The sequence below is a fragment of the Phyllobates terribilis genome, unplaced genomic scaffold (assembly GCF_046119375.1).
Source record: "Phyllobates terribilis strain yellow unplaced genomic scaffold, ASM4611937v1 Scaffold_9__5_contigs__length_417890890, whole genome shotgun sequence".
Classification (NCBI taxonomy): Eukaryota; Metazoa; Chordata; class Amphibia; order Anura; family Dendrobatidae; genus Phyllobates; species Phyllobates terribilis.
This window is the reverse complement of record NW_027362769.1, coordinates 344,390,846-344,417,057: the sequence shown is the minus strand read 5'-3', so window position 1 is coordinate 344,417,057 and position 26,212 is coordinate 344,390,846. Positions and strand designations below refer to the sequence as shown.

Below are 26,212 nucleotides of genomic sequence, written 5' to 3'. Positions count from 1 at the left end.
TAGGTTAACCCTCTATCTGCCCCAAACTACCATGAGGGTAAGATAATACAAGTATAAACCTCTGCTGCCATCTAATATCAGTACCTGAAAACAACAGTTTTTTTCTGATGACTAAAACATACACAGTTATTAAAACAGTACAGTTCTATAGGGGAGTGGCAGGGGCGGACCTACCGCCCGTGCAGCCCGTTCATTGAACGGGGGCCCCAAGGGAGAGGGGGCCCCTCCAGCCTCCAGCAGGGCCGCCATCAGGGCATGACTGTCCTGACTCCAGTATGGGGCCCGGCCGGTCGGGGCCCCCCTCTTGTGCGTCTCCTCATGGGGCCCCCGCAGGGCCGGCTTCAGCATCTGGGCAAATGCCGGGGCCCAGAGCAGGCGGGAGGCCCTCACCGTCGGGCACCCCGCACGCTATGGGACCCGTGAGCGGAGGAGAGAGGTGTCAGCGCCCGCTCCCCCCTGCTTGCTCAGGGCCCTGGCACCCGGCACAATACCTACCCCTCCCCGTGCCTCCGCAGCAGCTCCTGCATCTTCCGCGGCTGCTGCACTGTGACGTCTCAGGTCAGAGGGCGTGGTGACATCTTTACACCATATAAGGGGGGTGTGACATCCTGCATGGGGCATTATAAGGGAGGGGGGGTGTGACATCCTGCATGGGGCATTATAAGGGAGGGGGGGTGTGACATCCTGCATGTGGCATTAAAAGGGGGGGTGACATTCTGCATGGTGCATTATAAGGGAGGGAGGGTGTGACATTCTGCATGGTGCATAATAAGGGAGGTGTGTGTGACATCCTGCATGGGGCATTATAAAGGAGGGGGTGTGTGTGACATCCTGCATGGGGCATTATAAGGGGGGGTGACATCCTGCATAGGGCATTATAAGTAAGGGGGGTGTGTGACATCCTGCATGGGACATTATAAGGGGGGGTGACATCCTGCATGGGGCATTATATGGGGGGGGAGATGACATCCTGCATGGGGCATTATATGGGGGGAGAGGTGACATCCTGCATGGGGCATTATATGGGAGGGGGGTGTGTGACATCCTGCATGGGGCATTATAAGGGAGGGGGGTGTGTGACATCCTGCATGGGGCTTTATAAGGGAGGGGGGTGTGTGTGACATCCTGCATGGGGTATTATAAGGGAGAGGGGGGGTGTGACATCCTGCATGAGGCAATATAAGAGAGGGGGGTGTGTGACATCCTGCATGGGGCATTATAAGGGAGGGGGGGGTGTGACATCCTGCATGGGGCATTATAAGGAAGGGGGGGTGTGTGTCATCCTGCATGGGGCATTATAAGGGGGGGTGACATCCTATATGGGGGGGAACAGCCTGCGTGGGGCATTATGTGGGAGGAACAGCTTGCGTGGGGCATTATGTGTGGGGAACAGCTTGAATGGAGCATTATATGGGGGCCATTATTCTGTATGGAGCGTTATATGGTGACCAGTATCCTGCATGAAGTGTTATATGAGGGCCAGTATTCTGTATGGAGCATTATATGGGAGCCAGTATCCTCTATGGAGCGTTATATGGGGGCCAGTATTCGGAAGGGAGCATTATATGGGGGCCAGTATCCTATATGGAGTGTTATATGGGGGCCAATATTCTGCATGGAGCGTTATATGGGGGCCAGAATTCTGTATGGAGCATTTTATGGGGGCTAGTATTCTGTATGGAGCATTATATAGGGGCCAGTATTCTGTATGGAGCATTATATTGGGGCCAGTATCCTGTATGGAGAGTTATATGGGGACCAGTATCCTGTATGGAGCATTTTATGGGGACCAGTCTCCTGTATGGAGCATTTTATGGGGGCCAGTATACTGTGTGGAGCGATTCGCTCGTTTCTGAGCTATTCTGAGCACTAAGCGCCGGGACATCTCAGCGCTGCTTTCCTCTGTGTAGCAGTGCAGTGCTGCTGCGGCAGTGCCTTCATGATTCCCCTGACTTCCGGTCATGTGACGGCGCCGTCACATGGCTGGAAGTCAGGAGAACCTGGTGGCAGCGACGTGGACGAGTGCCAGGATTCTGCAGGGATCGCATGGGGGTAAGTATAACAAGTTTTATTTTTTTTAAATACAATTAATTAACTAGGAGTGGGGGGAATCAAAGATGCATGGGGGGATGAGAGATGCACGGGGGGGATGAGATGCACATGGGTGGGATGAGAGATGCACATGGGGGGGTGAGAGATGCACGGGGGGAATGAGATGCACTGGGGGGGATGAGATGCACGGGGGGGGATGAGATGCACGGGGGGGTGAGATGCACGGGGGGGGTGAGAGCTGCACATGGGGGGGATGAGAGATGCACGGGGGGATGAGATGCACATTGGGGGGATGAGAGATGCACGGGGGATGAGAGCTGCACATGGGGGGGATGAGAGCTGCACATGGGGGGGTGAGAGATGCACATGAGGGGGTTATGTTTACATAACTTTGTTGCCCTATGAAGGCCAGGGGGGGGGCCCAAAAAATTTCTTGCACAGGGGCCCACTACAGTCTGTGTCCGCCCCTGGGGAGTGGAGTAAACATTCTCCACACACCCCTCACACCCTCCCCCTCTTAAAACATCGCTGTCCCCGGCAATACAGTCCTACGAAAGAAGATAGGGTTAGTGACATTTAAAACATGTTTAGAGACTATGGTGACCATGACGTCTTCTCCTCCTGACGCTGGCCCTTCTCGGTTAAGAGAAGTGGAAACAAAAACAGTCCATTTGTTTTCAGCAGGTCACATAGTCCATTTTAAGACAAAGCTGGAACCGGTTCTCCTTGGTGAGGACCTTGGAAACAAGTATGCAGTCCATATTTGTCTGCTAAGACTTGTAGCATCGGTCCTTCTTGATAAGGACCCCAGAAGCAGGTAGTTTCCAAACAGTCCTTAGCTTGTGCACCTGCGCCTCTGGATTCCAGCAGAGAAAGGCGCAACAGGCAAAACAAAAAAATAAGAAAAGATAAAGTAAAAATCAAGCCAGTTTGGCTACTTTGGGCTTCCATCCAGCCTGAGAGGGTACCTCATCCTCTTCACATGCAGGCCAGCCAGCCTTGGGGGTCTTAGGGGACTAACCCCACTTCTCTTTGTCGGGGAAAAGAACTTCAGGCCACTCGGCCACTTAAGGAACAGTCCTTAATGGCAACAAACAGGCCTCCTGGCCACAAAGGAAGGAAACCCCTTCACTTAAAGCTCATATTAACTCACACACTGGCGTGCGGCCACAGTGGTGTCACTTCTTTAATCTGTTGTAGCAAACTTTCCAGGAATTTGGGGAAGGTGGTCTGCTGGAATTTCTCCATCTTTTTCCAAGCTTCTCTCAGGCAAACTGGAGCCACTTCCAGACGAAGTCATCACTGGAACTACCTGCACATCTGCATCAGGTTCCCATAGTGAAGTCAAAGCCCAAAATCCTTCCCGGAGCTCCTCAACCATCTTCCTCCCCTCGGCATACCACTGCTCAATGCTTCTGAGGAATTCACCACAGCTCCTTTGGGTTGACAACTGAGCACAATGCAATAGTTGCTGGCCTGTGTCTGGTCTTACTTAACGGAATGGAGCTGAGGCTTGCATACCTTCTCCAATGGGCTCTACCTCTTCTCAGTCCTCTGGAGGGATCACATACTCTCCGTTCCCCCCAGCTGTGTACACTGAGTGTCTCCCTTCAGGCTAAACCACAATAACTTTGGATGGTATACCTCTGGAACTACTCGATCGTGGTAATCAGGTCCCCAGGGTAGGCAAAAGATTCCAAATCCCTGCCAGTACTCGTCCACTGCATATGGGTCCTCATATTGACTCTCACCACTCATGTCCTCCATCTCCTTGTCGTTACTGCCAATGCTCATTCGCCATGCAGGCTGTGCTGTTGCCTCGTGGTCACTGTGTGCCATCATGACTGATGTTTTCCCCAGCTCCTCTCTCTCCATAAGCTGCAGGGAGAATGGCGCCGGACTTTCACTCACCGTGCACTTCCTGTGACCTTCAGCTTGCCTCTTCCTGGGTCGGCTGGTTGACGCGGTCACTGCATTGCCCATCACTTCGGGCGGTTCCACCATCGGCCGTGCCCACTGCACACGTCATCGCTTATCCGGTGGGCCTGTCTTCATCTTGAACTGTGTCCTCTTCTTGTAGGTGACTCCTCTTTTGGGCCAAACCTTGGCTTCCGGACGTCCTCTTCTCCAGGCCGGCCTCTGAGTGGGTTGGGGGTATTTTCGCGCCTCCATGTGCTGTCTCCACCCACGAAAGGTCAATCCTTTACCGCTAATCTTCGCTATCTTCAGACCCACGTTGCCGGCCACCATCTTCATCCGCCATCTTGGTTCGTACGTTTTTCACTATCTTTAGTTCTCTTTGTCAATCTTCAGCTGCTTTTCCTGCGCCAGGGGCATTTTTCTTGCTGTCCTTATCCAGCATTTTCTCTCTTGTGCCACAGGACCTATTCACCCCGCTATTTGGATGCGAGGACTTCGCATCCTGCCGACTACGCCAAATGTAACGGGGTTCAAGGTGGTAGTCATTGGCGAGTGGCACGTCTGTTTCAGTGACTTTCTCTTCACCCCAGCCAGCTACTGAAATATGGGGACGTGCTTATCCCTGGGTGTGTGTGCTGAGGTGATTCTGTGGAGGGAGCCAACATACTCACTTCTGACCCGCCGTCCTGGGTTTTGACTCTTTTAGCCTTCAGAAGGAGAAGACCGGACAGTTTGATAAAAACCAAGTCTATTTTACTTGTCAAACAATCAGCATACAAAGGATAGCAGGAATTACACTTATTTACTTCTGCACCAAACAGGGCACGTTCTTGGCGGTTACTGGCGATGGCACAATACCTGTGGCAAACGTTACTGGCAATTCACAGTTTAGGCAGGGGACCTCCATATTACTAATGCAGCGCCAACCGGGTCGATGTGTTTCGCCGTGGAACTGAACTCAGACCAATCTTTCCTTGGGAACAGTAGTAAGGGTGCTTCTCCCACTATCTTCTTCCAATTCGTGCCCAGACCCCGCTGTTTTCGTCTATCTGACTGCAACTCTCGGGCCTATCCAGCACTAGGGCCATTCCCACCACCTCTCTTAGAAAAGTTCCTCAAACGTCTCTTCCTCACTGTAGGTCCCCCAACTTGCCTGTGTCCGGGAGACCACTGTCTAAACTATCTATTATGTTCATCTTGTACCCATTGTATATATTTAGTGAGTGTCTGAGAAGGACTGTTCTGATCTGGTACAGCAACCAACTGTATGTGAGAAAGGGGAAACAGAATACTTGGATGTTGCACTTGAATTCTTGAATTGTAAGACACTATTGATGAGAACCAAGTTTGCACATTATCATCTAAAAAATAGTGCACTTTTCATTTATAAATGAAGCGACTGGAGGGTAGTGGGTGAGAACCAAGAAATGAGTTTGAGTCTAATTGTCTGAGCTCATGATTGCACTGCCATTAGTCCTAAAAGTTATCCTGAAACTATTCTAAGAATAGATATAAGATCCGATGGTTTTCTTACCATCACTTTGGGTGTACCAATCAGGATGGCATTTTCTTCTAACATTTCGATTAATTTTTGAAATGTTGGGTCATCATACTCGAACCTTTTCCCAAAGATAATAGAACAGATTACATTGGAAACTGCACTGTTTATCAGCAGGTGAGTATTGAATGGTTTGCCTAGAAGAATATAAAAAAAAAGTTAAAATATAAATAAAAAAAAATGAAAAATGAAAAATTAAACAGTTACTCAATATGAAAAGACATTTGTAACCCCAAATTAAAACCATGTCCTGTAGATGACTGAGTCACCTTAGATATAATTTCATTGGAGTAAACGCAGCCAGGATGACAATTGAAATCCTAATGACATGTTTAGATGCTGCAGATGTTTTCCACGTGCAGAAAAATGTGATGCAAATTTCCAGCATATATAAATCAAAAACTTGACACTTTTTGGCATATCCTAAAATACATAGTGGAAGCATCCACTATATGTGAATGGGGGGTTTGTAAAACGCCTATGAGTAGCATTGTAGTTTAACTGTGGTGCGGATTGTCAATCTGGATTCTGTAGACTGGGTTGGAGAGTGAGACAGACAAGAAACTAGATTGTATAAAAGTTATGAGATATATGGGAAATATATATATTACTTTTGTGAGATTTAAAACTTTCTATAAGGGGAATTAATTCATCTTGAATTCTGGCCTCCACACTTTTCTTCCCCATTCCAAAGTCTCGAAGTGTTGATACTGTGAACCTCCTCATGGATTTCCATACTTCTCCATTAGAAAATGTTATACCTAAAATATAGTTATATAGGAAAAAGAATTAATTAATCATACTAAATAGAAAATAGAATTGTAATCCAAATAATTCCATGAGTGGTTTCTTTAAACTTTGAGGAAGTTGAATTCAGTGACTTAACAATTGGATTTATAAATAATACCCATACCTAAGAAAATGCAGTAAATAGACCATTGAGATGTCACACATAGTAATAATTCTACTAGTATTGAGGAAGAAAAAGAAGAAGAAGAAGAAGATGATGAAGATTAAGAAGAAGAAGAAGATGAAGATGAAGAAGAAGATGATGAATATGATGATGAAGATGATAATACTGGAGGTAAATTAGCACTCATCAACCCAGAAGCTGCACATGGGACGTACTTGAACGTTCCAACATGACAACGATCCAAAACACAAGGCCAAGTCGACCTGTCATTGGCTACAGCAAAACAAAGTGAAGGTTCTAGAGCAGGGGTCCTCAAACTACGGCCCGCGGGCCACATGTGGCCCGCGGAGGATTTTTATCCAGCCCGCCGGGCTGTGGGCAGAGGAGAGCAGTGTCAGCGCCCGCTCCCTCCCACTCGCTCAGGGCCCCGGCAGCCGGATACTTACCTCTCCCCGTGCCTCCGCAGATCCGCTGTCTTCCTGGTGTGCGCTCCCTGTGACGTGTCAGGTCAGAGGGTGCGGTGACGTCTTTACACCGCGCCCTCCCCTGAGCCATCACAGGCAGCACAGAGCGGGGCAACGCTGGAGTACAGACCTGAGCAGCGGCAGCAGGTGAGGAGGAGGGAGGTGAGTATTGTATTTTTTTTTAATGTATGGAGGCATGGGACATAATATTAGGGGTGACATGCTGCATGGGGCATTATATGGGGGGGTGGCATGCTGCATGGGGCATTATATGGGGGGGTGACATCCTGAATGGGGCATTATAACGACTGGGGAGTGATATCCTGCATGGGGCATTATATGGGGGAGTGACATGCTGCATTGGGTATTATATGGGGTGGTGACATCCTGAAAGGGGCATTATAACGACAGGGGAGTGATATCCTGCGTGGTGCATTATATGGGGGGGGTGACATCCTGAATGGGGCATTATAGCGACAGGGGAGTGACATCCTGCATGGGGCATTATATGGGGGGGTGACATCCTGCATGGGGCATTATAAAGACAGGGGAGTGATATCTTGCATGGGGCATTATATGGTGGGAGAAAGGGACATCCTGCATGGGGCATTATAAGGGGGGAACAGCCTGCATGGGGCATTATAAGGGGGAAATAGCCTGCCTATTGAGGACCTATGCTGCCTATTGGGGACATTTACCTCCCCATTGAGGACCTATGCTGCCTATTGGGGACATTTACCTGCCTATTGGGGGCATTTACCTGCCTATTGGGGACGTATGCTGCCTATTGGGGACATTTACCTGCCTATTGGGGACATTTACCTGCCTATTGGGGACCTATGCTGCCTATTGGGGACATTTACCTGCCTATTGGGGACATTTACCTGCCTATTGGGGACCTATGCTGGCTATTGGGAATATTTACCTGCCTATTGGGGACATTTACCTGCCTATTGGGGACATTTACCTCCCCATTGAGGACCTATGCTGCCTATTGGGGACATTTACCTGCCTATTGGGGACATTTACCTGCCTATTGGGGACCTATGCTGCCTATTGGGGACATTTACCAGTCTATTGGGGACCTATGCTGCCTATTGGGGATATTTACCTGCCTAATGGGGACATTTACCTGCCTATTGGGGACCTATGCTGCCTACTGGGGATATTTACCTGCCTATTGGGGATATTTACCTGCCTATTGGGGACCTATGCTGCCTATTGGGGATATTTACCTGCCTATTGGGGACCTATACTGCCTATTGGGGACATTTACCTGCCTATTGAAATACTGGTTTATCTAACTTTTCTTGTTCTTCATTTTAAATATTGTATTTGTTCCTGTATTGTTTTTTTTTACGTCAAAATAAGATATGTGCAGTGTGCATAGGAATTTATTCATAGTTTTTAAAAAAAAACTATATTCCGGCCCTCCAATGGTCTGAGGGACAGTGAACTGGCCCCGTGTTTAAAAAGTTTGAGGATCCCTGTTTTAGAGTGTCCATCTCAGTCACCTGACCTCAATATCATTGAGCCACTCTGGGGAGATCTGAAGCGCGCAATTCATGCTAGACAGCCCAGGAATTTACAGGAACTGGAGTTTTTTTGCCAAGAAGAATGTGCAGCTTTACCATTTGAGAAAATAAAGAACCTCCACAGCTACCACAAAAGACTTCAACCTTTCATTGATGTTAAAGGGGGCAATACACTGTATTAAGAACTGGGGTATATGAACTTTTGATAAGGGTCATTTGGATATTTTTGGTTGTCAAGAAGATTTAAAAAGAGAAAACACAATGATTTGACAATAAATGGCTTCACCCAACCAATAACCATGAGTAGAGAAAAAGTTTTTTTTGTTAACATTCATATTCTCTGAAACAAGGCCTAGAAAGCAAAAATTCTGCTGCGGTATGTAAACTTTTGCGCACAACTGTAGATGAATAATTGATGAAAAGAAAAAAACAGAAGGAAAATAAAATCACAGGAAAGAGGAAAAATAAAAAGTAGAATCATAGAATCATAGAATGGTAGAGTTGGAAGGGACCTCCTGGGTCATCTGGTCCAACCCCCTGCTCAAAGCAGGATTCACTAGATCATCTCAGACAGATGTCTGTCCAGCCTCTGTTTGAAGACGTCCATTGAAGGGGAACTCACCACCTCTCGTGGCAGCCTGTTCCACTCATTAATCACCCTAACTGTCAAAAAGTTTTTTCTAATATCTAATCTGTGTCTCCTCCCATTTAGTTTCATCCCATTGCTTCTAGTCTTTCCTTGTGCAAATGAGAATAAAGATGATCCTTCTACAATGTGACAGCCCTTGACATATTTGTAGACAGCTATTAAGTCTCCTCTCAGTCTTCTTTTTTGCAAGCTAAACATTCCCAAATCCTGCAACCGTTCCTCATAGGACATGGTTTGCAGACCAGTCACCATTCTGGTCGCTCTTCTCTGAACTTGCTCCAGTTTGTCTATGTCTTTTTTAAAATGTGGTGCCCAAAACTGTACACAGTATTCCAGATGAGGTCTGACCAAAGAGGAGTAAAGACCGATAATGACTTCACGTGATCTAGACTGTATGCTTCTGTTAATACATCCCAGAATTGTATTTGCCTTTTTTGCTGCTGCATCACACTGTTGACTCATGTTCAGTCTATGATCTATTAGTATACCTAAGTCTTTTTCACATGTACTGTTGCTTAGCTCTATTCCTCCCATTCTGTATATGCTTTTTTCATTTTTATTGCCCAGATGTAGTACTTTGCATTTTTCCCTGTTAAAAACCATTCTGTTGGTTGCTGCCCACTGCTCCAGTTTATTTAGGTCTTTTTGAATCCTCTCTCTCTCTTCTCTAGTATTAGCTATCCCTCCTAGCTTTGTGTCATCAGCAAATTTAATCAGTTTACCCTCAATTCCTTCATCTAAATCATTGATAAAGATGTTGAACAATACAGGTCCCAGGACGGAGCCCTGTGGTACCCCACTTGAGACATTCATCCAGCTGGATGTGAAGCCATTTACAATCACCCTTTGAGTCCGATCACTAAGCCAGTTATGAATCCACCTAACAGTTGCCTGGTCCATTGCATACTTGGTCATTTTTTCAATAAGGATGGTGTGAGATACTTTGTCAAATGCTTTGCTGAAGTCAAGATATACTATATCTACAGCATTTCCCTGATCCACCCAGTCAGTGATTCTGTCATAGAAGGAAATTAAGTTAGTCTGACATGACTTGTTAGTTATAAGCCCATGCTGACTCTGGTTAATCACTTCATTCTTATCCAGGTACTTACATACATGTTGTTTAATAATTTGTTCAAAGATCTTTCCTGGTATAGAAGTCAGACTCACCGGCCTATAGTTCCCTGGGTCCACCTTCTTCCCCTTTTTGAAGATAGGAACAACATTTGCTCTTCTCCAGTCTTCTGGGACTTCTCCTGTTCTCCAAGAATTTTCAAAGATTATGGAGAGTGGTTCTAAAATTTCTTCTACGATCTCCTTCAGTACTCTGGGGTGTAATTCATCTGGACCTGGAGACTTGAACTCATTTATGTTAGCTAAATATTCCCTCACAATCTTTCTGTTTACAGATAACTTGGATTCTTCTATTCCTTTGAAAGGACAGTGAAGATCAGTTGATGTTACATTTTCTTTCTGAGAGAAAACAGATGCAAAATAGGAATTAAAAAGTTTGGCCTTCTCAACATCCTCTCTTACCATTTCTCCATTTTCATCCTGTAAAAATCCTATAGCATCTTTGACTTTTCTTTTACTTTTGACATACCCCCAAAATCCTTTTTTATTGCTTTTGACATCTCTTGCAAGCCTTAATTCATTGTCAGCTTTAGCTAACCTGATACATGCCCTGCAGGATCTGCAGACTGCATTATAATCTTCTTTAGATATGCCTCCCTCTTTCCATTTAATAAACATTTCTTTCTTTCTTTTTAGCATGTGTTTAAGTTCTGTGTTCATCCATCCTGGTTTCCTTAAATGCTTCCCATTCTTCCTACTTTTCGGGATTGTTAACGATTGTGCTTTGAGAATCTCATTTTTAAAAATTTCCCATCCTTCCTGGACATTTTTGTCCTTAAGGACATCCAGCCATTGGATCCCTCCTATTCTCTTTCTGAGTCTCTTAAAATCTGCCTTTCTAAAATCTAACCTTGAAGTTTGAGTCTTCACATGTCTTCCTCCTCTAGTTATCCAAAATTCTATAATAGCATGATCGCTGCCTCCTAGGGTCCCAGCCACTTTTACCTCCTCAACCATTTCCTCCTTGTTTATAAGGATTAGATCCAAAGTAGCAGATCCCCTTGTTTTCTCCCCTACCTTTTGGAAGATAAAGTTGTCAGCAAGAGAGGATAAGAATTTGCTTGACCTGTTAGTTTTACTTGAGAGAGATTCCCAACAAATGTCTGGATAGTTGAAATCTCCCATGACCACTACGTCATATTTTTTTGAGAACTTGGTCATTTGATACATAAAGAGTTCATCCATATCTTCAGCTTGCCCAGGTGGCCTGTAGTAAATGCCTACAATGGTGTCCTTTCCGTTGTTCTCTCCTTGTATTCTTACCCAAACAGTTTCCACAGAACTCCCAGTCTCTGAAGCTTCAATCTCTGTGCAGATATACGCTTTTCTAACATACAATGCGACACCTCCTCCTCGTTTATCAAGTGTGCTTCTTGCAAATAAGTTGTATCCTTTTAGCCTTTTATTCCAATCATGTGTATCGTCCCACCAAGTTTCAGTGATTCCAATGACATCATATTTCTTTTCCTGCGTTAGTAGTTCTAATTCTCCTTGTTTGTTGCCCATGCTTTGTGCATTTGTATAAAAACATTTTAGTTTGTGATTGGTTTCTCTTCCTCCCATATTTTTATTATTTAAATTGTTTTGTCTTTGTTCTTCCTTTCCACTTCCAGTAGCAGAGATCTCAATAGTATTTGTCAGCTGTATGGCTTTTTCTGGCCTTTTGCTTCCCTTCCCACATTGTTCTAGTTTAAAGCTCTCCTGATGAGTGCAGCAAGGCAATTTCCAAATACATGTTTTCCAGTCTTCGTAAGGTGCACCCCATCTCTAGCAAGTAGTCCATCGTATAGGTAATTCATTCCGTGATCCAGAAATCCAAATCCTTGTTGACGGCACCATCGATGTAGCCAGTTGTTCACCTGTAGAATCTTATTCCACCTCATTGTTCCATGGCCATCCACTGGGAGGATGGATGAGAAGACCACCTGCGCTCCCAATTCTTTCACTTTCTTGCCCAAGTCTTCAAAGTCACTGCAGATGGTTTCCAGGTCCTTTCTTGCGGTGTCATTTGTCCCCACATGTATTAGCAGGAATGGGTAGTGATCTGTAGGTCTGAAGAGTCTTGATATCCTGTCAGACACATCTTTAATTTTTGCTCCTGGAAGACAGCACATTTCTCTTGAGGTTATGTCTGGTCTGCAGATAGCAGCCTCTGTTCCTCTTAACAGGGAATCCCCCATGACCACCACTCTCCGTTTTTTCTTCACAACATTCTTCTTTCTCCATCCAGGAGGATTCTGAGGGCTTACAAGGTTATTCATTGCTGGCAAAGTCTTATCTTGCTGTATTTCTTCATGGTTCTCCTGCGAGAGAGCCTGGTACTGGTTCCTGAGCAGTATGGGTGCTGACTGCCTCTCGATCCTCCTGCTTCTGTGGGTCACATGCTTCCATTCCTCTGTTTCCTCAGGTGCAGTTCGAATTTCTTCTCTTTCTGAATCATGAAGAGATAATTCTGCTCTGTCTAAGAACTCTTCACCTTCCTTAATGATTTTCAAGGTAGTTAACCTCTCTTCTAGATTTCGCAACTTTTCCTCCAACAGGGACACAAGCTTGCATTTCTGGCATGTGAAGTTTGGCTTTTCCACTGGCAATTCTGTGAACATGTAGCAGGATATGCAGCTCACCAAATGGCTCCTGGACTCTTCCATGTTCTTACTGTTAATGTTCTGAAAACAGTGAAAAAAGCTTAAAAAAAAAGCTTCAAAATGCCGGCGCGCGGTTTACCGATGTCCTCTTTTCAGCTCCAACAGCCAAAATCCAGTGTTCTTTGAGCTCACGGAGACTCTTCACTTACCCCAAAATGCAGTGGGAATATGCAAATTATCTCCTCAGGACTCCTCCCCTGGTTTACCGATGTTCTCTTTTCAGCTCCAACAGCCAAAATCCAGTGTTCTTTGAGCTCACGGAGACTCTTCACTTACCCCAAAATGCAGTGGGAATATGCAAATTATCTCCTCAGGACTCCTCCCCTGGTTTACCGATGTCCTCTTTTCAGCTCCAACAGCCAAAATCCAGTGTTCTTTGAGCTCACGGAGACTCTTCACTTACCCCAAAATGCAGTGGGAATATGCAAATTATCTCCTCAGGACTCCTCCCCTGGTTTACCGATGTCCTCTTTTCAGCTCCAACAGCCAAAATCCAGTGTTCTTTGAGCTCACGGAGACTCTTCACTTACCCCAAAATGCAGTGGGAATATGCAAATTATCTCCTCAGGACTCCTCCCCTGGTTTTGAAGAATGAACATGATGATGATAAAGAAGAAGAATGAGAAGAAGGAAACAGAAGATGAATGATGTATAGAAGTAGAGGAAGTTGAATGTAAATGTAAATTAAAATAAAATAGTGGACTGCTGGCTATTTTCTCGGAAAGACCTGAACATCTCCATCCCCTCCCTTTTTTTGTGTTTTTCTTCTTTATGTTCACCCTTGACTAATAAAAAAAGTTTCGGTTTTTGTTACCCTGAATTTGTTCAGTAAATATTAGCAGCGTCATTTGAATGTAAGGTATATTATTTTATGCAAAATTCAATAACTTTTTTTAAAAATAAATAAGAGAAAAGAAGGATAAAAAGGAAATAGAATGATGACAATGATGAAGTAGGAGTTAGAATAATGCAGAAGTAAAGTCAATAGCCACTATGACTTTCTGCGGTCATCACACAACTTTTAAGTATTAGCATTGGTGTTAAGTCTTTTTCAATTCATAACATTTGCTCATAAATGACGTTTGTTGATGTTTTTAGTTAATCTTCAATTTGCAGAATCAGCAATAGTTACTGGACTTTCACCATCGTGGAATTTTTGATTCATAGAATGCAAAATATTATAGTTCTATAATTACCATGTCCATTAGAGAAAACATCTAAGATTGGTGCAATCGCTCGTTGTCCAAAATCTTCAGCTTGAGTAACAAGTGCTTCTTTTATAATCTTATATCCAGCAAGTATCACCTTTTTCTTGGGTCCAAAGTGCAAAGTAAATATTTCTCCATACTTCTCAGAAAGCTGTAAAATATCATATTTTACAGTTACATAAACATTTATTTGCATATTATTTCTGTAAAGACAAAAAATGTTTTTCTCAAGCCACAATATCACTCACACGGGGCCAATAAAGATACATTTCAAACAAGCCACAGTAGCTGTTGAGTCCATGAAGCTGGAGAAATATGCAAAAATCTTGACATGATGAGGGTATGTTGCCCTAGCACTAAAGTTAGAGAACAAGAGGCCTAAAGACTAGTGTTGAGTTAGCATTCTCGACACTGCTCGGTACTCGCCTGAGCATCTCGCTACTCGGGATGTTCGGCGAGCACCGAGGATTTCCGGGTTATTCGGGCGGGAGCTCGGGTCTCCGCCTTGCATGTTTGGCGCTCTTTACAGAGCCAATAAACATGCAGGGATTGCCAGCCAGTCACTGTAATGCCGCAGCCATGTTGTTTGTGGGCATTACTGTGATTGACTGGCCGCACAGCGTCACCTCGAGTATTTAAAACCGGGTGCCGCCATCTTGGACACAGTCTCTCCGGATCAGATAGTGTAGGGTCAGTGCTGCTGAGCTAGGGAGAGATTTATACTGCAAAATTTTTAGTGTAGGGTCTCTAAAGCCTGCCAAATCAAACAAACAGTCCTTCTCAGGACTAATATTCATCCCAGATATCAGGCAGGCAGGCTGTGTAGGAGACGCAGTGGTTATACCAACAAACACTGCATTACAGTCCTGTGTGCTCCTGCTGGTCAAATTGCTAGACTTATCCCCAGGTCTCAGGGGCCAGGAAAAATCCTTTTTTTTCATCTACATCCTGTTGTTTTTTTTTTTCCTCAGTCAGACTGTACAAATATCCGTCTTATTAACCTTTTGGTATTCCCCCCCCAACAAAAAAAATTGAGTGTGTCTGTGTGTCTGTGAGGGTTCAGACACAAATATATCTGTTTAAAAGAGTCTGGTGTAGGCTAGAATTGTGTTTTTCCTCTTCCACAGTTCAAATCTGGGTGTTATCAACCTGCTTGCCTTTTTTCCATTAAAAAAAACAGTTTGAGTGTGTCACTGACTGTTCAGACACAAATATATCTATTTTAACAAGTCTGGTATACACCAGGAAATTATAACTGTGGTTTTGCAGTTCCACGGTTGAAATCTCTGTATTATCCACTTTTTTGTCTTTTTTCCATAAAAAAAAAAAACATTTTCAGTGTCTCGCTGACTCTTCAGACACCAATATATCTGTTTAAAAGAGTCTGGTTTAGGCCAGAGAACTAGAACTGTGTTTTTCCTCTTCCACGGTTAAAATCTGTGTGTTATCAACCTGCTTGCCTTTTTTCCATAAAAAAAAATAGTTTGAGTGTGTCACTGACTGTTCAGACACAAATATATTTATTTTAACAAGTCTGGTATACACCAGGAAATTATAACTGTGGTTTTGCAGTTCCACGGTTCAAATCTCTGTATTATCCACTTTTTTGTCTTTTTTTCCAGAAAAAAAACATTTTCAGTGTCTCGCTGACTGTTCAGACACCAATATATCTGTTTAAAAGAGTCTGGTGTAGGCCAGAGAAATAGAACTGTGGTTTTCCTCTTCCACAGTTCTAATCTCCTTTTTATTACCCTTTTGCCATTGATTGTGCGAGTGTAAGCTATTTTACTTCATTTACAATGGGCAAGGTGCGTGGCAAGGAACGTGGAACTGGACGTTCTGGTGATGGTGCGTGCAGAGGACGGGGTCGTGGCCAAGGTGAAAATGTGCCACAAACAACAGCCACATCTTCTCGCTCCCAGTTCTTGACCAAATTACTAGGGAAGCACACAACAACAAGACCACTATTGCAAACTGATCAGTGTGAACAGGTTATTAATTGGATACCAGATAATACTTCCAGTCACCTGGGCACCACCACCTCCGGTCTGTCTTCCACACGGTCAAGTGTTAGTAGCCGTGAGTCTCGACTGCATACTCCTCCTCACCCTGATGCTCCTTCCTCCCACCATGCCGAGTGTCGTCAGACAGCAACTGATCCCACAGTTGGACACTCTCAAGAGCTGTTCACTGGTCCATTTCCATATTTGGGCCCCTTGCCTGCTCCGCTTGAAGTGGTGGAAGAGGAGATCCCATGTAGCGATGGCCAAATATTTGAACAGCCTCTGGGAGAGGAAGTGGTGATGTCCAACTCACTTAATGAGTTCAAGAGAGGCCTGGACGCCTTTCTTGAGAACAATAAAATTACATCTTATGCTTAGTTAATTAATCCAGGGATTTAATCTGACTGCCAGATTGGTGTCGGGAAGTGAATTTTTCCTCAATGATGTAAATTGGCCTATACCGCATGGGTTTTTGTTGCCTTCCCCTGGATCAACGCTGCGGAATAGCTGCAGTGCACAAGAAATAGGCTGAACTGGATGGACGCTTGTCTTTTTTCGGCCTTATAAACTATGCAACTATGTATGTAACAGGAAGGCGACGCTGGCAATTTGTCACAAGAGGTGGATGATGACGAGACACAATTGCCACAAAGTGAGGAAGAGGACCATGGTGCGGAAGTGGAAAAGGAGGAGTTGGTGGATGATCTAGTAACTGACACAACGTGGCAGGAGGACACGCAGAGCGAGGCAAGCAGCACACTGGGGGAGGGAGGCAGAGTACCCCAACAGGCAGGAAGAAGCAGTGTGGTGGCCGCACACAGAAGGCGGGCAACCGTGCCCTGTAACACCAACACGAGGGACGTTGCCAGTACAACCGGTAGGTCTTCCAGAGTCTGGAATTTTTTTAAAGACTCTGCTGATAACCCCAAAAAGGACATTTGTACCCCCTGCCAGGCCAGCATCAGCAGGGGTGAAAAACTACCAGCCTGACCACCACCAGCATGATCAGGCACATGTCAGCAAAGCACCCGACTTTGTGGGGCGAACCCCAGGGTCCACGACCAGTGTCAGCGGGTATCACCACTGCTTCTTCCGCTGTTGTGCATGTAAGAGAACCCCGTGTTGTGCGTGCAAGGCAATCCCCTGTCCATACTGCATGCAAAGATGCCCCCTCCTCTCAGTCTTCACTTGTTATGGCAGTTTCTGAAAAAACAGCATCAAAGTCCACGTCCCACCGCAGCGTTCAATTGTCCATATCCCAGACCTTTGAACAAAAGTGCAAATTCGCAGCCAACGCCCCACAGGCCACAGTCCTAAATTCGCACATTTCACGACTGCTTGCGTTGGAAATGCTGCTTTTCAGGCTGGTGGAGACGGAAACCTTTCGCAACCTTATGGCGGTGGCCGTCCCTCGGTACTCTGTTCCCAGCCGACATTATTTTGCCCGGTGTGCCATCCCCGCACTACACAAGCACGTGTCCCAAAACATCTTCCGTGCCCTCAACAACGCAGTTACTGGGAGAGTCCACCTGACAACGGACACGTGGACAAGTGCTTGTGGCCAGGGACGGTACATCTCCCTGACGGCACACAAGGTAAACATAGTGGAAGCCGGGTCCCAGTCGGACCTTGGGAAGGAACACATCCTCCCCACACCGAGGATTGCGGGCCCTATGTCAATCAGAGTTGCCCCCATAGTGTACAGCTCCTGCACATCATCATCCTCCTCCTCATGTTCAGCCTCCATCTCCGATATCACCACATCAGTCACAAGCTGGAAGCACTGCAGTACTGCCTCAGCCAAGCGGCAACAGGCTGTGCTGAAACTCATAAGCTTAGGTGATAAACCTCACACTGCTTGTGAGTTGTGGACAGCTGTGAAAGAGCAGGCAGATCTGTGGCTGAGACCACTGAACCTACATCCAGGCATGGTCGTGTGTGACAATGGCCGTAACCTGGTGGCGGCTCTGAGGCGAGGCGAGATCACACACGTACCATGCCTGGCTCATGTGCTTAACCTCGTGGTTCAGCAGTTTCTTAAATCGTACCCCGAGTTGACAGATCTGCTCGTCAAAGTACGCCGCCTGTCAGCTCATTTTCAGAAGTCGGCTTCAGCATCCGCCGCCCTTGCTGTGTTGCAGCAGCGCTTGCAGCTTCCGGCACACCGACTGGTGTGTGATGTCCCCACACGTTGGAACTCCACCCTCCACATGTTGCAAAGGAATTGTGAGCAGAAGAGAGCAGTTGTGGAGTACCAGCTGCAACAAGGCCTTCGATATTCAGGTCAGACTCCACACACAAGACCTCAGTAGTGGACCTGGATGTCTGACATATGTACCATCCTGACAAACTTTGAGGAGTCCACCAAGATGGTGAGTGGCGATGACGCCATCATTAGCGTCAGCATTCCACTTGTCTGTCTTTTGCAACGCTCTCTGCAGAGAATTAAAGAGGAGGCATTGCAGCCAGGAGCATAATGAGATGGATCAAGAAGCCGTAGTGGGCGATTACACACAGCCCAGCCTCATCTCATCCCAACGTGCATTGGGGGACAATGAGGGAGAGGAGGAGGAGGAAGAACTGGAGCTGGTATCATGCGCTGTAGACGGTAGTACCTGTACAACTCTCATACAGTCGGTTCAGCGTGGGTGGCCTGAGGACAGGGGGGAGGAGGAGGAGGAGAGCATAGTCAGTCGTCATCTTGGTGAGGACACGGAAGTCTTGCCCGTTACCAGTCTGGCACTCATGGCTGACTTTATGTTACGCTGCCTTAACCGTGACCCTCGCGTTGTCAAAATGTTGGGTTACAGTCATTACTGGTTGGTGACACTTTTAGACCCAACTACAAGGAGAGCTTTCACTCTCTTATTCCTGAGGTTGAGAGGTCTAAAAAATTGGGGCAGTACCAGAAGGCCCTTGCTGCAGAACTGTTAAAAAATTCCCATCTGAACACGCTAATTATTGGGTATCCAAGCTGGACACTTGGAATGGACTCGCTCTGTACGCCTTGGAGGTCCTGGCCTGCCCTGCCACTAGCGTGTTATCGGAGCGTGTTTTTAGTGCCACTGGGGGAATTACAACTGATAAGCGCACTCGCCTGTCAACTGACAATGCTGACACGCTGACCCTTATCAAAATGAACAAGGGCTGGATTGGGACAGACTTCTCATCACCACCAAATGACAGCAGAGTAACATAAAGTCAAATCCATTGTATTACCATGCACCGCTTCACACCGACACATGGATATACGCTTCCTCATTTCGGCTGTTTTTTGCTTTTCTCCTTATCCTCAGCCTCCACCACCACTATACCACCAGGGTGACCGTGGTCCATGTTGCCAGCATTGCAAGTTCTTCCGTCCTAATTTTTAGCAGCTTTTGCATGGAATGCATAGGCAAAGACTATGGGAGACCCACTCCTCAATAATGGGAATAATGTTTTTAATATGCTGTACTGCATGGCTCTTGTAAGGGCCATTGCAAGTTCCTCCGTCCTAATTTTTGGCAGCTTTTGCTTGAAAGGCATAGGCAAAGACTATGGGAGACCCACTCCCCAATAATGGGAATAAGCTACTGTGATCTCCACGTTTCTTCCAAGGGGCATTAAAACAATCTTGTTAAACCACTCTGAACTCCACGTCTCTTCCAAGGGGCATTAAAACTGTCTTGTTAAACCACACTGAACTCCACGTCTCTTCCGAGGGGCATTAAAACCGTCTTGTTAAGCTACTGTGACCTCCACGTCTCTTCCAAGGGGCATTAAAACCGTCTTGTTAAACCACTCTGAACTCCACGTCTCTTTCAAGGGGCATTAAAATCGTCTTGTTAAGCTACTGTGACCTCCACGTCTCTTCCAAGGGTCATTGATATTGTCTTTTTATTCCACTGTGTCCTCCACCACTCTTCCAAGGGGCATTGATATTGTCTTTTTATTCCACTGGGACCTCCACCACTCTTCCAAGGGGCATTAATATTGTCTTTTTATTCCACTGGGACCTCCACCACCCTTCCAAGGGGCATTAAAACTGTCTTGTTAAGCTACTGTGACCTCCACGTTTCTTCCGAGGGGCATTAAAACCGTCTTGCTGAACCACTCTGTACTCCACATCTCTTCCAAGGGGCATTAAAACCATCTTGTTAAACCACTCTGAACACTACGTCTCTTCCAAGGGGCATTAAAACCGTCTTGTTAAGCTACTGTGACCTCCACGTCTCTTCCAAGGGGCATTAAAACCGTCTTGTTAAACCACTCTGAACTCCACGTCTCTTCCAAGGGGCATTAAAACCATCTTGTTAAACAACTCTGAACTCCACGTCTCTTCCAAGGGGCATTAAAACCGTCTTGTTAAGCTACTGTGACCTCCACGTCTCTTCCAAGGGGCATTAAAACAGTCTTTTTAAACCACTCTGAACTCCACGTCTTTTTCAAGGGGCATTAAAATCATCTTGTTAAGCTACTGTGACCTCCACGTCTCTTCCAAGGGTCATTGATATTGTCTTTTTATTCCACTGTGTCCTCCACCACTCTTCCAAGGGGCATTGATATTGTCTTTTTATTCCACTGGGACCTCCACCACTCTTCCAAGGGGCATTGATATTGTCTTTTTATTCCACTGGGACCTCCACCACCCTTCCAAGGGGCATTAAAAGCGTCTTGTTAAGCTACTGTGACCTCCAAGTTTCTTCCAAGGGGCATTAAAACCGTCTTGTTAAACCACTCTGAACTCCACATCTCTTCCAAGGGGCATTAAAACCGTCTTGTTAAGTTACTGTGACCTCCACTTTTCTTCCAAGGGGCATTAAAACCGTCTTGTTAAACCACTCTGAACTCTACGTCTCTACCAAGGGGCATTAAAACCGTCTTGTTAAGCTACTGTGACCTCCACGTCTCTTCCAAGGGGCATTAAAACCGTCTTGTTAAACCACTCTGATCTCCACGTCTCTTCCAAGGGGCATTAAAACGATCTTGTTAAGCTACTGTGACCTCCACGTCTCTTCCAAGGGGCATTAAAACCATCTTGTTAAACCACTCTGAACTCCACAGCTCTTCCAAGGGGCATTGAAATGTTGTTTTAAATTACCTCTAACCTCCACGACTCTTCCCATGGCCATTGCACTTCCTCCTAATTTTAGTCAGCTTTGCTTTTCAATGATAGGCAAACACTAAGGGAGACCCACTCCCCAATAATGGGTAGAAGGTTTTTAGTACGCTGTAATCCACGTCTTTTTAAAGGGGCATTGCCGTTCCTCATAATTTTTGGAAAGCCTTCCATTCACTGCTTAGGCCAACAGTGTACAGGCGACCCAGTTGCTTTAAAAGGAAAAAACGGTTTAGTTAAGGCCCTCTGACCTCCATGTCACTTCCAAAGGGCATTGGAGTGCCTCGAAAGTTTTGTTAGGCATTGCACTCACTGTATGCCCTATAACTGTGTAGCCGAACCGCTCCTTTTGGTACAGAACATATCCTACAAGACATGTGTGGTTGACTGGCCTGATATTGATGTGAATGGTCCCTGTTCCTCCTGCTCTTTCTCCTTTGCCACCACCTCATCCATCATTCATCACCTGAAGCTTTGCTTTAACGGGAGTCATAGAACTGGGATAGTAGCAGGAAAACATCCTGCAATGCTCGGAGGAGGTAGGATATGTGCCAAAACGCTGACCACCTCAGGCCTAGCCGATACTACATACATGCGCTTGCATTCCAAGGAACAGAAAGCTAAGGAAATGGATGGCCTCATGATCATGAATAATTTACTCGTTGTGTAGGAGGCCGACGACTGCTGCTGTCTACCTTCTGAACTTTGTGTTGAAGCCTGATTGACCCAGGAACCGCAATCCTCTATGTCTGGAGGACGTCTTGCATCCCAGTGTTCAACTGTGTCCCAGCTTCCACAATATTAACCCATTGTGAAGGCGTCAGTGAGATGGACAATCCCTGGTCACACTCACTTGTCCACGTGTTTGTGGTTAGGCTGTCCTTCCCACTAAATGCACTGGTGAGGGCAAAGATAATGTTTTGGTATGCGCGCTTGTGTATAAGGTGCACCGGGACAAATAGGGGCAGCTGGGGCAGCTGGGGACTGAGTATGGACACCCGGCCACCCCCTGGCTGCTGGGGACCGAGTGTGGACACCCGGCCGCCAGGCGGCTGAGGACGGAGTATGGATACCAGGCCGCCGATGCAGCCATGACATGGTGACCGGCATCTGCCTCCACAAGCATAAAAGGCCTCATTACAAGTGCAAGCAAGCTAGCAGTATGGTATTGCAGCCTGGGGGTGGATGGGTAGCAGGCTGCACACTTACGCTTGCATTCCAAGAAAACAAAGCAGATGCTAACTTCTATCATCATCATCATGCTCCTCACCTTGGCACTCTCAACTCCCCTGATGGAGAAGCCAAGGCCCACCGGAGGAGTCTGGTTGTCTGGTGGGCTCGTCAAATGCTGCCCTGAAGCAGGCCAGGCTAAGAAAAGTGTGGGGAAGGTTCCTGGGACAAATAGTGGCGGCTGGGGACTGAGTATGGAGACCTCGCCGCCGACGCAGCCATGAGGTAGTGGCCAGCTTCGGCCTCCTCCAAACTAAAAGGCCTCATTTCAAGTGCAAGCTAGCAGATTAGTATTGCAGCATGCGGGTGGGTGGGTGGTTGGCTGCATATTTGAGCTTGCATTGCAAGGAATGGGGGAGGTACAATTGAACACTGCCCTGGGACAAGGACTTGCACGGGGATAGTTGCAAGTCTGCATCTTCTGATGCGGCAAGGATCACTTCTGATGGGCACACTTTTAGGCAGTGACCTGGGTGTCAGAGATGCTTCCAGGGGTCTTCCCCATGCTGTTCCCATGTCTTTTCAGCACTGTATGCATGTGTCACACAGTACATGGCCAGATAAGGTTGTAAAATGTTAAAATGACATTTCCCGGTGAATGCATTTGTCACTGTTGAAAGCAATACAAAAGTGCAAAAACGCATAAAAAATGTCACTTGTGAACATAGCCCAAGGTGTGGAGGAGTATTTTTGTTTTTGGTTATTTATTTTACCTTATACACAAGTCTTTACCCTGGAAAGGATGTTCCTTAACATATTTCACAGGAAAACAGTTTCAGTTTCGCTTCTGAACGTTTTATTGTGAGCCCATAAAAGTGGCTTAATACCTCTGACCACGTTGTTGACAGTAGTGACCTGGGGGTCAGAAATGCTTCCTGGGGCGATCCCCTATGCTGTTCCCATGTCATTTGAGCACTGTCACTATCGTTTTGGGCACTTTTTAGGCTTTCTACAGACTGCCAGGGGTGCTGCCACAAAAATGCTCGGGTCTCCCATATACTAACATTGGGCTCATTGCTCGGGTCGAGCACCCGAGTATCACGGTGAGCTCAGCCCGAGCTTCGAGCACCCGAGCATTGTAGTGCTCGCTCAACACTAGTTATGACTAACTGTCTGACGTGTCAGTTACAGGGTCAGTATAGCTTAGTGCAGGTAGAGTATTAGATTAGTAGAAGAGTAGTGCAGAGGTGGGCACTATAGCATAGAGAGTATGCAGTTCTAAGTTAGGAAAGAGTTAAGGAGTTTAGGAGCTGCTCCAGTATGGGAGGATAAGGTTCAGTGAGAAACTGAAATATTTCCTGATTATAGGAGGCAGTTCTAGTGGGAGTTGGTGAGAGTCAGAGGGAGAGATGTGCCAGAGCAGCAGTTGGTGGTCCAGGGGGCACCAGGGGCATGGTTTGTCTAGCAGCAGAGAAACGTCAGCCAGAAACTCTGAAGCAGATATTTCCTTAACGTTCAGGGCCTACGGTCCACAGGAGCCACAGAGAAGTGTGTGTTCAGAAATCTTCCCTGAAGGGGTAGGCAGACGGGAAATAGTGCAGAGAAGACAGTATGGGACTCTCAGAGCTGCGAGCGTCTTATAGGCCAAGAAGGTTGTCTATGGAGGGACAGCTCAGGACAAACGGACAGTGGACATCACTACGTGCGGTGCAATAGGCGGTCACCCTGGAAAAGTATGTGATCAATGCTGCATGCTGTATGAAGTTGATTTCAAGCGTTCAAGTAAAGTTATTTTTTATAAAATGGAGTGGAAGTCCCTAAATGTGTGTGCGGCGGTTCCTGAGGTGGAAGAACCGAAGACAGCAGAGATCTGCGACCAAAACATGAGTGTTACACCACACGCACAGGAGAATTGGGACATTTGTCTTTGTCAGGGAGCCAGGGTGTGGGAACGCAGCAGCCCCTCACCACAACTACCACACTGAGCCCCTCACATACCTGTGAACTAATCTCCCAATATCTTCCCTCACGTAATCTCCGGTCCTCCGAAGACCTCTGTCTCTCCTCTAAACTTATCCTTTCCTCACCCAATCGCCTCAGTCTATGAGGCAATTGCCTCAAAGACTACTCCCGAATATCCCCCATCCTCTGGAATTCTGTGGCACAACACATTCGATTATCCACCACACTCGGATCCTTCAGATGAAACTTGAAATCCTATCTCTTCAAGAAAGCTTATAACCTGCAATGACCTTGCTGCCTCCACATCACCACCGGAGCTGCCTCCTCACCAACACTGGAGCTGCTTCAACCCCACCAACCTGCTGTCTCCTTCTCCATCATCCTGTAGAATGTAAGCCGACAAGGTCAGGGTCGTCTTACCTCTGCACCAGTCTGTCATTGTTTTCTGTAAGTGATATCTGTATTTTGTACAAGTGCTTCTCACTAAATTAAAATATCATCAAAAAGTAAATTTATTTCAGTTCTTCAATACAAAAAGTGAAACTCATATATATTATTATCACTATTTTTATTTATTTATATAGCGCCATTGATTCCATGGTGCTGTACATAAGAAGTCAGTACAAACAGAGTGATATATTTCGAGTGTTTATTTTTGTTAATGTTGATGATTATGGCTTACAGCCAATGAAAACACAAAAGTCATTATCTCAGTAAATTAGAATACTTTCTAACAACAGCTTGAAAAATGTTTTTAAAATCTGAAATGTTGGCCTACTGAAATGTATGTTCAGTAAATGCCCTCAATACTTGGTCGGGGCTCCTTTTGCATCAATTACTGCATCAATGCAGCGTGGCATGGAGGCGATCAGCCTGTGGCACTGCTGAGGGGTTATGGAAGCCCAGGTTGCTTTGATAGCAGCCTTCAGCTCGTCTGCATTGTTGGGTCTGGTGTCTCTCATCTTCCTCTTGACAATACCCCATAGATTCTCTATGAGGTTAGGGTCAGACGAGTTTGCTGGCCAATCAAGCACAGTGATACTGTTGTTTTTAAACCAGGTATTGATACTTTTGGCAGTGTGGACAGGTGCCAAGTCCTGCTGGAGAATGAAATTTCCATCTCCAAAAAGCTTGTCGGCAGAGGGAAGCATGAAGTGCTCTAAAATTTCCCGGTAGACGGCTGCGCTGACTTTGGTATTGATAAAACACAGTGGACCTACACTAGCAGATGATATTGTTTACTGTAAGTGATATATGTATTTTGTACAGTATGTAACCCCTTCTCATATACAGCACCATGGAATCAATGTTACTATATAAATAAATAATAAGGTAACCCTACTGTTTCCATAATTGCACCATCCTGGGAGCCATGTTTAGGGTCAAAGAGACCCACAACTGATGACCCACTTACATATTTATTCATTGATTCAGTTCAAAACAAACTTCATTGGAGGAGATTACAAAACTGTATCTGATGAATCTCAGTTTAGCAGCTTTTAGTGAATCAGCACATTTATTTAATTTTGCGTTTAGACCAATTTCTTTGGAGTTTAGTTGGGGTCATAACTATAAACAGAGATCATGGCATTCAACTATTTAAACATAACTTTTATGCATTTTTTCATATTTTGCAGGCATTTTATATGCTTGCAGATCGGTGGTGAGACTCATACTACGTATTTGAGACTCAAATGATGACAGAGAAAGGTGTAGCGTAGGAGACAGGACCACCCATGAAAATACACAGAACAGTGTATGGATACAATAGAAAGCCTATGACTTTCTAATGTATCCGTACTCTATTCTGTGTGCTTATACAGGGAGAAGTTATGCGCTCCTGCCTCACACTCTGCTTACTTCTCTGCAACTTTTTCAACAATTCATAAGAGTCTGAG

At 45.8% G+C, this 26,212-nt stretch overlaps 1 protein-coding gene across 1 annotated transcript in view; it reads right to left on the bottom strand.

Annotated features, from left to right (window-relative positions):
- LOC141162209 (cytochrome P450 2K4-like) overlaps nt 1-26,212 on the bottom strand; it is an 82,871-nt gene that overhangs the window by 32,519 nt on the left and 24,140 nt on the right. The window contains exons 2-4 of the mRNA XM_073648065.1: nt 14,067-14,229; nt 6,142-6,291; nt 5,507-5,667 (exon numbers count right to left, since the gene is read on the bottom strand). Coding sequence (XP_073504166.1) covers nt 5,507-5,667; nt 6,142-6,291; nt 14,067-14,229 — 474 coding nt within the window. The remainder of the gene's footprint in view (nt 1-5,506; nt 5,668-6,141; nt 6,292-14,066; nt 14,230-26,212) is intronic.